This window comes from Eumetopias jubatus, unplaced genomic scaffold (genome assembly GCF_037043125.1).
Source record: "Eumetopias jubatus isolate StellerSeaLion01/CBP00866 unplaced genomic scaffold, mEumJub1_p1.0 scaffold_14, whole genome shotgun sequence".
In the NCBI taxonomy this organism is placed as follows: Eukaryota; Metazoa; Chordata; class Mammalia; order Carnivora; family Otariidae; genus Eumetopias; species Eumetopias jubatus.
Window position 1 is genome coordinate 30667154 of NW_028274820.1, and position 14595 is coordinate 30681748.

Sequence of the window (14595 nt, forward strand, 5' to 3'; positions counted from 1 at the left end):
ATTTATGTAAAATGCATCTCCATGTTTTACCAGAAAGAGAGAAGTGGTGGGGGGGGGGCACAAGGTGGGGATCGGGCAGAAGAGAAAGGAGAGGAGAAAGGGAGGGTGGTGTAAGAAGGGAAAGAGAAGTTTGAGAGGAAGGGGAGGGAGAAGGAAGAGATCAGGGAAGAAGGGGAAGACAAAAGGATTGGGGGAGAGAAAGGGGAGTGGGGGCCAGTGTTCCCTAACGCTAGTCAGCGTTTAGAGGGGGGAGAGACGAGAATGCTGTCCCTACAGTAGAATATATTGCCCCTTTGAAAGCTAAGCCTCTATTTCAAGAAATCTTTATAGTCAATAATGTTGAGTACACCTAATAGACCAAAATAAAAAAAGAAAAGGCTAATCTCTATAGAGCATTTAGATTTTTAAATGGCTAAGATCAGTGAAAGACACATTTTATCACTAAAATCCAATTTTCCTCAGAAACATTACCTTTAAAAATTCTGACTTTCTATAAGTGATTGAAATACTTCCTAAATCCTCTGATTACATCCATCTAAATAACCTTTTACTGAACTATTTGAGTCAACCAATCTAAATAATGACAAGAGTCAATTTCCAAAGGAAAACAAAACAAAACACAAGAGAGAAATCCAGTTAGGTAAAGTAAATGTAGATATGACACCACTTCCTTCTCTTAAAGCAATCCCCTAAGATAAATGGTAAATGACAATATTTCATTTGTGGAGCAAATTTTTAAAAAACAGAAGAAAAATAACAACATCAATAAAGACTCTTACTTGGTAAGAGTAAAGAAAACAAACTATTCGTTTGAAACATAAAAAAACACTGTGGATAATTGAACATATTGTTAAGAAAAAAAAAGGTGTGTTTCAACCTAAAAACTGTATCTGTATATCCAGGGTTTAAAACTGTCTTCTTTGTATTTAAATCACTTAGGGATTTGTAAGAGGGGTCACCGATATCCACAGTCCATTGTTTTTATTAAGGATATGTCAACCCCACTTGACAGATCAGAATCCCAAATCATCTATCTCCCTTTCTGAGGATAAAGACTGAACATCAGTCATACAATTTTCAAAACACACAAAAACGCGCACACTTTCACTTCAAAGGAAGATCACTAGTTCTCACTAAGTGAAAATTAAAATGTCATGGTGCTTCACTCTTATCGTCTATTCAAACATTTGATAGACAAGTTCAATAAAAAGAGAGTAAAGTCAGGAACCAAACCAAGACAAAAGGAGTCCTTATAATGGTTAAAATTCAGAGGTCATGGCAACATTCCTCAGAACAGACTTCAGACCACACAGCACTGCCTTCTTTAAACAGGATAATCACCTCACAAGTGAATTTAAGATGTAGACAAAGCAAGAGAAGACTGAATGTGCTAGCAAAAAATTCACATTTCCATTACTACAATCAGGTTAATGTGAAATTGAGGGGAAAAGGTGTTATAAAATTCTATTATCCGTATTCTATGTTATCTGTATTCTATCATTTGTTTTATTAGTTTATCCACTACATCTTACTATTAATCCTTCCACTCAAATCTTCAATATATTTTGTAACCTACTATGTTTAAGGAATTGCTAAATTTAACTTCTGTAGTAAGCCAAATAGGGACATGGCTTAGCATAAGAAAATCTGAGAAATCTAAATATGCAATTATAGAACAAGTAAGTATGTGTCATTTGCATTAAAAATAATTCAACCAGAAGTTCATTTAAAAACTGTGTAGAGGGGCACCTGGGTGGCTCAAGTCGGTTAAGCAACTGCCTTCGGCTCAGGTCATGATCTTGGGGTCCTGGGATCACCCCAGGCTGGCTCCCCTCTCATCGGGGAGTCCGCTTGTCCTTCTCCCTCTGCCCTTTCCCCTCCTTGTGCTCTCACTCTCTCTTTCTCAGATTAAAAAAAAAAAAAAAAAAAAAAACTGTGTAGAAATGAAGGATTTGCTTGGGCTTCCCCTGATGATAAGGATGCTAAATATAGAGATTTGGCACTAAAATACTATAATCAAATACCCAGTGAAAGAGTAATCCCAAATAATCTTGAACTCAATAAGAAAATGTGGTTGAGTCTACACATACCTTTTCAGAAAACCACCTAAAAGCAAGGCCATTGATCTTACCTGTCATTACTGAGGCAAAAGGCTGCTGAGGGTCAAAAGGACATTTCAGTCTGCCAGACTCCAAGTTATGTGTGTCTAGTTTGAATACAACTTCCTGTTAGGAGAGATATTAACATAAGTGAGATTTTTTTTAAAAATAGCACAATCAGCAAGGAGCTAGGAGATAAGAACTAAATTCTAACTCATTAATTCAACAAAAACTGATTGAGCATATAGCATGTGCATCATGCTGTGCTCCTTAACTCTTTAGCAAATATTATTTCTGGCAAGGCTCAATTCCCATGTTTTGGTCTGTGTTTGCCCAAAGTAGTAATGATAATACTGAATGAATTCTTCAATTGGAAGTAGTGTATAACCATCAATTCACTAAGTCTGGACCACTCTCATTATCAAAATCACCATCAAGCACACACATTTCTTAAGGCTAATAACAAATTTATTGAGCCTAATAAGCTAATTTCTTCATCTAAGAAATGAATTTATGGGGCACCTGGCTGGCTCAGTTCATTGACCATGTGACTGTTGATCTCAGGTTCATGAGTTTGAGCCCCACAATGCTTAAAAAAAAAAAAAAAAGAAATGAATTTACTAAAATAATCATACTTTCATTACTATTGTGGTTTATTTACTCACACATCTTCAACTAAACCAAAATAGGCCTTGTGACACTTTGTGATTTTAGAGACATAATAGCGTGCTAAGGCAGGCAGTCCATTTACAGAGCTGTTGATACATGTGGGCAAAAAAAAACCCCAAAAACAAACAAAAAAAAAAACCAACAACCAAAAGAAACCCTGTTGTAGTATTTTCACTATTATGAAAACACTATGCACATTAAAACCACATAGTTATTTTGGCTGAAATATCTATTTTTATAATAGTGGCCACAGACAGAATGACATTGGCAGACTTTTAATATTCAGGAAAGAAATAACATCTTAAGTTGAACTTTCCAAGAAAAATAGGAATGTATAATGAATATGGCCCCATGAGTTTGAGTGTTTCATAACAATGACAACACTACCATCCAGCAGAAAGGCTGATGACTCGCCCTGCATATGCACTAGTTAGAGAAATCTAGCATTTCAGACATTTTCTCTAGATGGTGTATCTACCAAGTTGCATCAGAACACATGAATATTAAGAAAGGAACATTCAGGGCTACTTATCTAGAAAGTAAGCAATGAAGCAAAAGGGATAGAGGCAACTGGATTGTTTGTTGTACTGTGTTGTCATTTCAGATTTGTTTCTTCTGAACACAACCAATAGTAATGACCACCTTATTAAAAAAAAAATAGTGGTAGCAATTTAAATAGCATGATTGACAATGGCTATTTCATAGTTTTAAGTAAATGCACTTTTATGCTAACAGGAATAGTCCCTGCCATTAATAGGTACTAACTGTAGGCCCAGGAAATTTATGTACATTGTCTCATTGAATCCTCACCATAAGCCTAAAGCTACAGCTGCTTTAAGAATTCCAGCTTCACAAGTGAAATATTGAGGACAGAAGGGGATAACTATCTTGTTCAGCAGCACATAGCTAGTAAGACGCAAAGCAGTAGCTTGAACTCTCAGGGCTGTCCCCAAAGTTCATGCTGTTAACTAATCTCACCTCAGAATTTCAAACTCATGGATTTAAAAATGTGTTAAAATCAATTTATAGACTCACCATGACCATGTAATATGATCAAATCCAAGTATGTTTAGTTGGAACAGGCCAGCTAATGACAAGCTGTGATAGTGGAACCTTGGCATGGAAAAGGTACAGTGAGAACCCATTTAGGGCATGCTTCCCAACTGCGAAGGGGGCTACAGAGATGTCAGGGAAAAAAAAAAACAAAACACCTGTAGAGAGTGGCATTCATGTGTGTTTAAATATCATTAAGGGCACATTATTTTCCACAGGTCAAACAGAACTGTTGACTCTAAGGCCTATAATAGGATATCATAATGGGAAAAAGTAAACTGAATCCCAGAAGATTACCGTAAAAAGTTAAAAAGGAAAGATCAAGAAAATAGGAGAGTGTCACAGTTGATGAAAAGTACTAGATAAACCCTCCTAATTGTACAGACTTCTGTTTTTAAGATGCAACATTTCATTACATTCTCAAGATAAGCCCATAACATTGATATCTTGAAGGCTTAGGACAAGGTCTCTCCTATAATCTCCTGGAGAAAGGAATTATCAGGAAAGAGAGTTTCCTTAAGCCAGAGTTAAGGACACCAAGAGGAATATTTTGTAAAAAATAACGGTCGACTGAGTGGACTTTGGGAGATAAACCGACTGAATTACAGGACACTAACTTTTGAGACAACTTCAGTTTTATAAGAAAATTCCTTCAGCGTAATTAAGTAAGCAAAACATACCAACGTATATTGTTGGAGTAAAGAGATGAGCATGATAGGAAAACATTTAGTCATCAGGGCAACTAGGCAGAGTTATTGTTAATACCACCCCCATTTAGAGATGAGATTTCTGGCAGCAGAGGGGAGATCCCAGAGGAAGAACATCCTTCCAGTGTAATTACTAAACAAATAACAGGCATTGCTAGTATCACAGCATAAATGTATATATATACACACCCAGAATATATGTATACATACACACAAACACATCTATACATACACACACATGTATACACACACGCATATACACACACATTTATACATACACATACATGCATACACACATTGCAGACATTATTTTTCCATGAAGTTTACATACACACTTTCCAAATCCTTGCCTTGCTGCCTTTCGTGTTCCTATTGCCTAGTACAGCTGAGTCGTAAGTGGTAAGTGACTGGAATGAAGCATGGGCTCTGCCAAAGCCCATACAAGCATTTTCTCATTTTATCCTTCAAATAACTCTGGGAGGTAGCTACTATTATTATCATCCTCATTTTGCTGAATAAACAGAAGCTTCAAGAGTTTATGCAGGATGCATAAGACTACAGAGCTGGTAAATGACTGAAGCCATAATTCAAACTCTGGCTGCCCAGGCTCCAACGATTAGCTGTTGACAACTGCCCTGACTCCTGTCCTGAAATCCGGATCCAACCGCCTGTTTGGCATGACCTAACTGAACATTTTGCAAATGCAGAACGTACAAGACTCACTCACCGTTTCCCTCGCAAACTTGTTACTATTCTCACCTCAGTAACACCATTCTCTAACTCACTGCCAAGGACAGAAATCTGGGATTCATTTGAGCTTTTTTCCTCTTTCCTCTCACTGTCCCAGGATTCCCCAGGAAGGGGACTTCCCACACTTCCCTTCTGCGTCCCTCTTACATATTGCCAGTCCCTCTTTCCAGCCCCCTCAGGAGAAACCTTATCTATTTGAAAATGGAAGAGGCTTCTAAATTCCCTCTGGAAGAGCAATGAATTCCTGGGAAAAAGTTAACAATCTTCAAGCAGTGTTGCCATACAATTACCTGTATTCCTGACCAGTGGAAAAATCACCAGGCTCACCTCCCAGCTCACCCATAATTCTCTGAGTCACAGACCTTATAAATCTGACTGTCCCAGGCCCTCTTGACAGCCCCAAGCTAAGTAATTAGCTCCATCTAAATTCCCTTTCAGCACTTGTGACTTTTAGGAGTTAAAGAACACTATTTGCACCCCTCAGCAAGTTGTGAGTTTGGCCTTCAGCCTCAGGCCTCAAAACACAACCAAGCTGTGGGGCTATCTAATATAATTACACCCTATGCTATGAGCTACTGTTATATATTACCCTTCATCAAAGCTAGGCAAGAGAACATTACACCAGCAACAAAGAATGATGGATTCAAGTTGCCAAGTCTCCTGGTGGTTCGGAGATTTAACTATGAGGGTTGCTTTATTTTCAAACAGTTGAGAATGGGCTGGTTAGACAAGTTGGTTAGAGAGGAAAATTAATCCAGCCACAGCTGTGGGTTTGATCTCTGCATGAATCAGTTAAATCAATGTAAAGAAACCTGTTCCATAAGCCCAGACTTTACTTTCAAACACACAGCGAATTATCCTGCAAATATGTGTGGTTATTCACAAGTAGTATATACATAAACATAAGGATGACAGTACAACCCATCAAACCCATACAAAGAAACAATTTAGAGTATGTACTCTAAAGCTCAGTTGGGCATGCTTGCTCTAGAGACAGACTGCTTTGGCTCAATTCCTTGCCAGACCACTTATTAGCTGGGTGATTTTAGGCATGTTATTTAATTCCACTGAGACTCAATTTTTACTAACTTGTAAGTTGGGACTTATAAAGGTACTAACTTCAATTAAGAGCATTGTGAAATTTCAGAGACAATCCATGTAAAGTGCCTGGCATAGTCCATGATACAAAGAAAGCACTTTAATGTATCAGTTATTAATTAAATTACAGAATTCTGCATGTTTCTCATTTATTAAAATGTTCATTGATAGCTGGAATATATTACTCTTAATTTAGTACATCTTTATTTGCACTATGGCAATTTGGCCCAGCAGAAATAATGAATTCAGTGTGCTAATGACTATGTATATAATTTTAAGAAAAAAAATAAAATTCTCTGTACTTAGTGTGCACCACTGTACTTAGTGTGTAACCGTATATAACAGGTCAAATTTGCTGGATGAGAAAAATGAAATTATTTATAAGATACAATTCCACTGCAAGGTCACATGGGATGTGGATTTTTACTAACAGCAACTAATACAGATCTAATTACAATGGAAACTCAAAAGAAAACAAGAACATACACAGAGTCTATAGAAAACAAACACTTTCAACATTTTACACTTTTAATTTTGATCATCTCATTAAAAAAACTTCTAATAAAAAAACTTTTTATTGGGTAGATAAAGTGTGTAATCAAAATGGCAATCTATAAGGTGGTTGGGAACATGAGTTCTTATGTGATTCATAAACTATATGGTTCAAACTTTATATTCAAATCTGCCTGTTTTATGTCAAAGACATTAAGTGACAAGATATTACAACTAATTGTTTTCATGCAATTTCATTATATTACCTCCTTGTAGACTCCAAGATCAATATAACCACATATTGGATGAAATGCTCCAGTTCCACACACATAAATGTGAGTTTTGTTATAGGGTTGAAGTACGCGGATGAAATTTGCACATTCTGTCTATTGGACATAAAAAAAAAATAAAGGCATTAGCACACAATTCATGTTGTTGAAAGATTATCATTCATACCACCTGTTTTCCAAGGAGATAAATCATCAAGAAAAACAGCAAAAATGAAAACGATTCATGAGACATGCTTAAACATCTGACTTAGCAAAGGAGGCAAAACAAACTAGAAACTGTGGCTTAAATGAGTGATTGAAGCTTTTTTGAAGTTTTACAGGTGTTGAACTAATCAGAATGCTAGAGTGCATATCTCTATAGGTATTCAGCACGGCCTAGAGAATGGATATCAACAGAATGAGATATCCATACCTTCTTTCAGGAATTACCTAAGAACAAAACCTGTCATGTTTTGATGTTCCCACATTGTCTATCACATTTTAGATCCACTGTTGACAACATCAACTGTCTCAACTGAACAAAACATGAACACACTTGTGTATAACCATATATGTATTCCATTTTTATTGGATGGAATGCACTACCACTTTATTCCCATCTATTTTTAATGTTACAGAGCCTTTAAAACTCAACTTAATTTCTCTTTATTCCAAGAATCTCTTCTTTCCCCATTTTCTAACACCAAGTCAAAATTTTGAAGAGATTTTTATATTTCTGCTTGTTTTGCATGTGCTTGGTCCTAAAGATATTTCTTTGCATTATTATCATTATAACATATATTATCTATCCCCTAGTTAGTTATAAGTAGTGACTCTTAATTTTTCAGAGTAGTCATTCCTGTTATTATACATTATTTTTGATTTATCTCCCATAAGTAATTCCTTATCTTTACCTGATTATTGGCTTCATGGTTCCTGGACCCCAAAATCCCTGAGAAAACACTGGGCTGGAGTATACTTTTATTCTGTATTGACTTTATCTAGGAGATGGGGAAGTGTTCACCAAGAAAGGTATAAACCTATGAAACCACTGGGATTCATAGAAAAAGTCTAGCTCTTCCCTACCTGAATGGCCATGCATTCCTCACCAGTCAGATGTTGACTTAATGGGTCACTCTTGTTGTAAGAGTTGTTAAGAAGGAATATATTACAAAAGAACCCAAAAGACAAAAAACAATGACCTAACTGGTAGAGTGGTTTTAAGAATTAAATACAATTTTCAGAAAGCAGACAGCAACTTAACTGACAGGATTAAGTTAAACAATATAATATTAATAATTATTATTTACCCTGATTTGGATCTATATAAAATATCAATATCCCAGTGGCTAGTCAGATTTTAGAGTGAAAAACAGCTTTATATATATTTCTGATAACTTATAATTGCTAATTTTAATTTATTTAGATTATATATGGAGAGACACTCATGATTTTAGAAATATAGTTTGTTTTTATTTTTAGTATATTTTGTAGAATAGAATGATCATCAAATATTTTTGGTCATCACCACAGACTTTTCACAGTGCTACAGTGCTAACAGACCTCAGAATAGAATCCAGTCTACAGGGTGTCTGAGTGGCTCAGTTGGTTAAAGGGCCCACTCTTGATTTAGGCTAAGGTCATGATCTCAGTGTCCTGGGATCAAGCCCAGCTTTGCTCTGTGATCAGCGAGGAGTCTGCTGGAAGATTCTCTCTCTCCCTATCCCTCTGCCCCTCCCTTGCTCACACACACATGCATTCTCTCTCTCAAAAAGAGATAAATCTTAAAAAAAAAATTCCAGTCTACACAGGTATCTGCTTAGGTCTTAGTGTTGAAAATATTTTAATGAGTTGTCCATACTTCAAAATAAGTACATGATAATCCCTACATTACATTTCTCTCTTAAAAATGGAAGATCTAAAGTAGAAATTTCTACAGAGCAAAAACTAGCTGTCATGGCAAGACAGAGGAAAATATTTTAAAGAAAAAAAAGAGAAGTATGCCTATTTAAATATGTAAAAGTGTATATATCAAATAACTGGGAAAAATATTTTTAAGTAAGTTGATCACAAAGTAATAATGTATTTTATACACATATATATCTTATATCTTATAATATGTATAAGATATAATATATCTTATATATATCTTAAAATATGTATACTAATATGATATTTTATATATATATATATATATATCTCTTGAAAATCTGTAAATAACCAGTTAGGAAAAGGCAAACACTAAAATTTAAAATTATAAATAATAGGGATATGATATTCCAAAAAATAAGCCCTAATTTTACAACTACATAAAATATTTAGTATTTATAGTAATGAAAGAATTTCAGGCAAAAATAACAAAAATAATTTTCATTTTGTTGGCAAAGATTAAATACATTTATTTTATTCATTTATGTATTAGCATTAAATATTAACCATATGTTGTACCCACTATTATTAGCAAGAGTATGGCAAAATATACCCTCTCATGAACATGCACTGTTGGTTAAACACAGAAAGCATAAACTTACTGGAGGGTAGTTTTGCAATATGTATAAAAAAATTTATGTCCAAAAAACCCCCCCAAAATTATATCCTTGACCAGTAATTCTACTCAATAATCAAAGATGTTCACAGTATTTACATATAAGATTTTTCATGTGAAGCATCACTTATAATAGCTAAAACCTGGATATAAACCAAATTTCTAACAATAGAGGATTGATGAAATAATATATAAAGGAATGCAGTGTGGCTATTAAAAGTAGTGTTATAAAAAGGAATTTAATGACATGGGAAAATGCTCATGGCAGTTTGCAAAATGAAAAAAAATGTTTTAGGGGACTATGTATACAATGATTTCATTCTGAAAAATAGTAAATAGATAAGATAGAAGAATAAACATCAAAATGTCACCAGCTATCTCTGGGTAATGTTCATGGGGGAGGAGATATTTACAGATGACTTCCATGTAATTTGCAAACTTTCTACAATGAGCACTTTGTTTTGCTTTTAGACGTTCTTTAAAAAAGAAGAAAGAAAGAATGTAATCATAGAACTTGGGCGATGGAAGATCCTTGAAGTCTACGTCATGTCTCCATTGACAAGGTTGTGTGCCTCTAGGGTTAAGATGACAAACACAACCCAGGCTGCCCACATCCTGTGCGTTCTTTTGCCTGGACTGAGCTGCTGTCTCCACTCTTTATAGTCAGGACTAAGGACACTTCTTTAGTGACTTTCTTTGAATAATATTCTAAGCAGAAACAAAGTACTATGAAATAGCTTCCTGTCACTATTTCCTTTCTTTGGACTAAACTGGAGACTGTGGTCAAAAAAGGGGAATAGTTCTCCTTTGTTTCCTCATCTTCCACTCCCTCTCCACCCCAATTAGCTAACTTTCATTATGGTAAATAATTCACTATTTTTCAGTTATATAGTACCTTTGTGTAAAGGGACAGTCTTTCCAAACACTTGTTAATCCTAAAAACACTCTTGGGAAGTAGGTAAAAATTACTAGAGAGAAGGGAGGAGAGAGGGGAATGCCAAAGGTAATAAAAGAGGTCAATAAAACCACACACTTGTCTCAGTTTTCTGTCGGCTGAAATCTATGCAACGCTGTAAACTGAGGATCTCTATTATGAGGATAGTGTAGAGAGAAGTGATTTGAGGGGTACAATTTGAGGGATAAGGTTTTCATTACTTATACGTAGAGACGATGGACTCTGAAAAACAAACTGAGGGTTCTAGAGGGGAGGGGGGTGGGGGGATGGGTTAGCCTGGTGATGGGTATTAAAGAGGGCACGTTCTGCATGGAGCACTGGGTGTTACACGCAAGCAATGAATCATGGAGCACTACATCAAAAACTAATGACGTAATGTATGGTGATTAACATAACAATAAAAATTAGTTAAAAAAGAAGAAGAACTCTAGGCAGTTCTTTCCAGAGTGTGAAGTACCAACAGGTGTTGGGGGGGGGGATGGGACTTTGACGTAATGAGGGATCAGGTTATAGAAAGCTTTGTGTGACAAGCCTGCCTGGGTGGCTCAGTCAGTTAAGTGTCTGACTTTTAGTTTCAGCTCAGGTCATGATCTCAGGGTCCTGAGAATGAGCCCCACATTGGGTTCCTCTCTCATTGCAGAGTCTGCTTGTCCCTCTCTCTCTGTGCCTCCCCCCACTCACGCTCTCTGTCTCTAAAATAAATAAATAAAATCTTAAAAAAAAAAGAACTTATACGTAGAGTTCAGACCTTTATGTGTAGATCACAGTGTTGTGTAAGAGCACCAATTATGGGGCAAGACTTCTGGATTCAATTTCTGGCTTCACTATTTACTAGATATGTGATATTGGGCAAGCCATTTAATTTTTCTGGCCTCAGTCTTCTCATCTACAAAATGAGGAATAATAATAAAATCTAGCCTATAATATTGTTATAAGGATTAAACGAGATTATAAAGCATTGGAAGCTGTTCCTGGAACAGGGTAAGTGCTATAAAAAGTGTTAGCCATTCTTAGTAATGTTAAAATATACTACTATTTTAAAGTGACAGATTAAAAAGAAGGAGGCGGAGAATTGTATTATCCCTACATGATTCAACATCAAACTTTACAGATTGCAGTAAAAAGAGAAAAGCTCCCCATATCTCTAATCCTGAGCTGGCAGTAGGTGTGCTTAAAGGTTAAAGCTGATTAGTAGCTCCCAAATACAAATGAATTGCAAGAATAGGTTCCAGACACTCGGTCCTACATGCTCCAGGATACCACCTCCAGAAAAGTTTATCACCCTTTGCTTTAACTTAATCATAGGGGCAACTGAGTTACTATATAACCAGATTTAGTAAACATACTGAAATGAGAACACCGTTACAATTAAAACCTCCACTGATGGTTTGACCTTGAGTGTTTATCCCTCATCTACTCCATGGGAACATGGACATTAGTTTATTGGATGAAATTTAAACCACCTTTTCCTACTTGCCTCCTTTTTAAACAGTGAATCCTGGTAAAACACAAAATATTAAAGTGTTCATGCTGTTTATGGCATGTTTGTACTGTTATTAAAATAATTTTGAAAACTCTCATAACCAATGCATCTTTTTTTTCCCCACAAGTTCAAAAATGTATCGAGGATTTGCAGACCTGAGCACCTGCTCAGTTAAGATACTGAACAGGGTGAAGAGATTAGAGGCATGGGAGGAAGAAGAATATATTATAGAATAGTTTGATCTTTTTCATTTCAAGTAAAATAAATGTAAAAACTGTTTTCTGTTGCTTTTGATGCTAATACCCTCTGATATATTTCTGTTAACATAAATGTGCTTGGAAAGATAACATTTAATACTGAAAGAAAACGAAATAGGGCATAATCAAAAGTTTCTTTTGTTTTGATCATTTTGTTACTATGTATTAAAAGCTCCATGATAGTAGAAATTGTATCCTTTCATACACATATTTATTTACATATTTAGGTTCTTAATAAATATTTGTTGAATAAATAAATACATGAACAAATGGGTAAGCAAACCAGCTGTCTCAAATTCTTAGTTTCCTAAACTTTCTCTCAATTATATGAGTCATCATGTGTCACATTGTTTTATTTTTATCACATTGATAAAGTGAGGATTTTTGTATCTAATTATGCTTTCCTATAACACACACTCTTTGTTGTTATTAAATATAAAGGCATTGCTCAGCTTAATACCCCTGTGTTACTGTGTTTACAGCAACGTTAGAGAATGTTGCAAAAGACGCCTCAAGATATCCATGTTTCTGAAAAGTTTTGAACCTCTTTTCATCTTCAGTAACATTCAGGAAATGATTTACTTTGCCAAAAAAAAATAAAGAGAGAGCAATTCTCCCTATCACCACAGTGCAAGAAGTCAGGGCAGAACACAGAGCATCTGGAGATGAAGAGAAGAGGCAGGAAGAACTACAACACTCTTCAGTCATTGTTGGAGATAAAACAGACAACACAATGTGGGGGAGAATGCAGGACAACTTGGACAATGTGAAAGCAATTCAGACAGGATGCCTCCAAAGCAATTAAGTTGGTTGCGTGTATCTATAGGTTTTCTCTGACCCTTAAGGCAGCTTAAACCAGAAGTTTATATTAGAACCCCATTATTTATCCTTTATAAGTTATTTCATGTAATTATGCTTAAGCGAATTTTAGAGTAAATTATTTCTAGTTCTTATTCCAGAATGTTATGTCATTCATTTGCACCCAATTGTTCTTACTATCTCTATGATGTCGACTCTTGAATTTTTTCTTCTGGATGCTATAAGTTTAATTTTAATCCAAATTAACTTAAATATCAATTATATGTTTGTGATGCTAAAATGCTCATGATTTCGTGTGCATTTGCAAAATACAGGCATATAAATGAAAAATAGACAATCCTGTAAGTATATTTTCTGATGATTTATTTTTAATATTTTAAGTGCATTTCTGAGATTTGTGTGAAGAAAATAATAATATCCAGAATTAACACTTTAGAAAGTCTAGTATTTCTAAATTTCTGAGGATAATGGCATTCCTTTTGGCAAGATAGAAATATTTTATATCTTCTTAATCTTTACACAGAATGTTTATGCAGTCTTAAAAATAATACATCAATGCCATTAATCCAATAAAAACCAATATAAATATTTATTATCATATCAGTACCAGTTTAACAAAGATATTTTTGAAGTCTCATACTTACATTGGCATCTTTCCCAGCTAATTTACATAATTCCACTCGTTCCTTTGCAGCGGGCCAATAAATCTGTAAAACATTTCAAAGTGTGTCAGAATCTGAATATCTAAAACACCCTACGATTCTAATTAGGAAAATGAGTGTGTTGAATTGAAGAGTGGGTATCAGGCTAAAACTATGTTAGATATGATGCAAGACTTTTGAGATATAGATATTTTCCAAAGCCACCCTAAAAAAATTTCTAAGAAAAACTATAGAACCATTCATTTGTATATTTCAGTCTTTTAATTTCTTTTTAAATGTATTTAATAATAGATAAATTATGTTGAGAGAAGGCCAAAAATTCTTATCGTGATGTTGATAGAATTTCAGAATAGCATTTGCTTAAGGAAGATTCTATTTATGCTCTTTTTCTGTACTTACTCAGAGTGGTGGGGCATTATAAATGTGTGCAGGGAAGTGTGTGAAACAGCACTTTGTTACAAGCATAAGTTATCACTCCAAGTCAAAGACCAGTGTGGATTTGCTGGCAAATTTAACATGTATAGAGCTCAGATGCATCTGTCACTTAAACATTTTTTTATGTATTATCTTATTTAAATCTCACAATGATCCCATGACATGGCTGTATTTACTCTCCCCATTTTCACATCAGAAAACTCATTCATACAGCCATTAAGTAACATGTCAAGTAACATGCCACATACATAGTCACCAGCAAAGCCAAAATATGACCCAAGTCTCTCTGAAGTAGGGGGTCT

The 14595-nt window shown here is 35.1% G+C and overlaps 1 protein-coding gene across 1 annotated transcript in view; it reads right to left on the minus strand.

The window, feature by feature from the left end:
- Positions 1 to 14595, minus strand: part of SEMA3D (semaphorin 3D) — a 121822-nt gene that overhangs the window by 64785 nt on the left and 42442 nt on the right. Inside the window, exons 3-5 of the mRNA XM_028119411.1 lie at positions 13841 to 13903; positions 7135 to 7254; positions 2132 to 2225 (exon numbers count right to left, since the gene is read on the minus strand). Coding sequence (XP_027975212.1) covers positions 2132 to 2225; positions 7135 to 7254; positions 13841 to 13903 — 277 coding nt within the window. The remainder of the gene's footprint in view (positions 1 to 2131; positions 2226 to 7134; positions 7255 to 13840; positions 13904 to 14595) is intronic.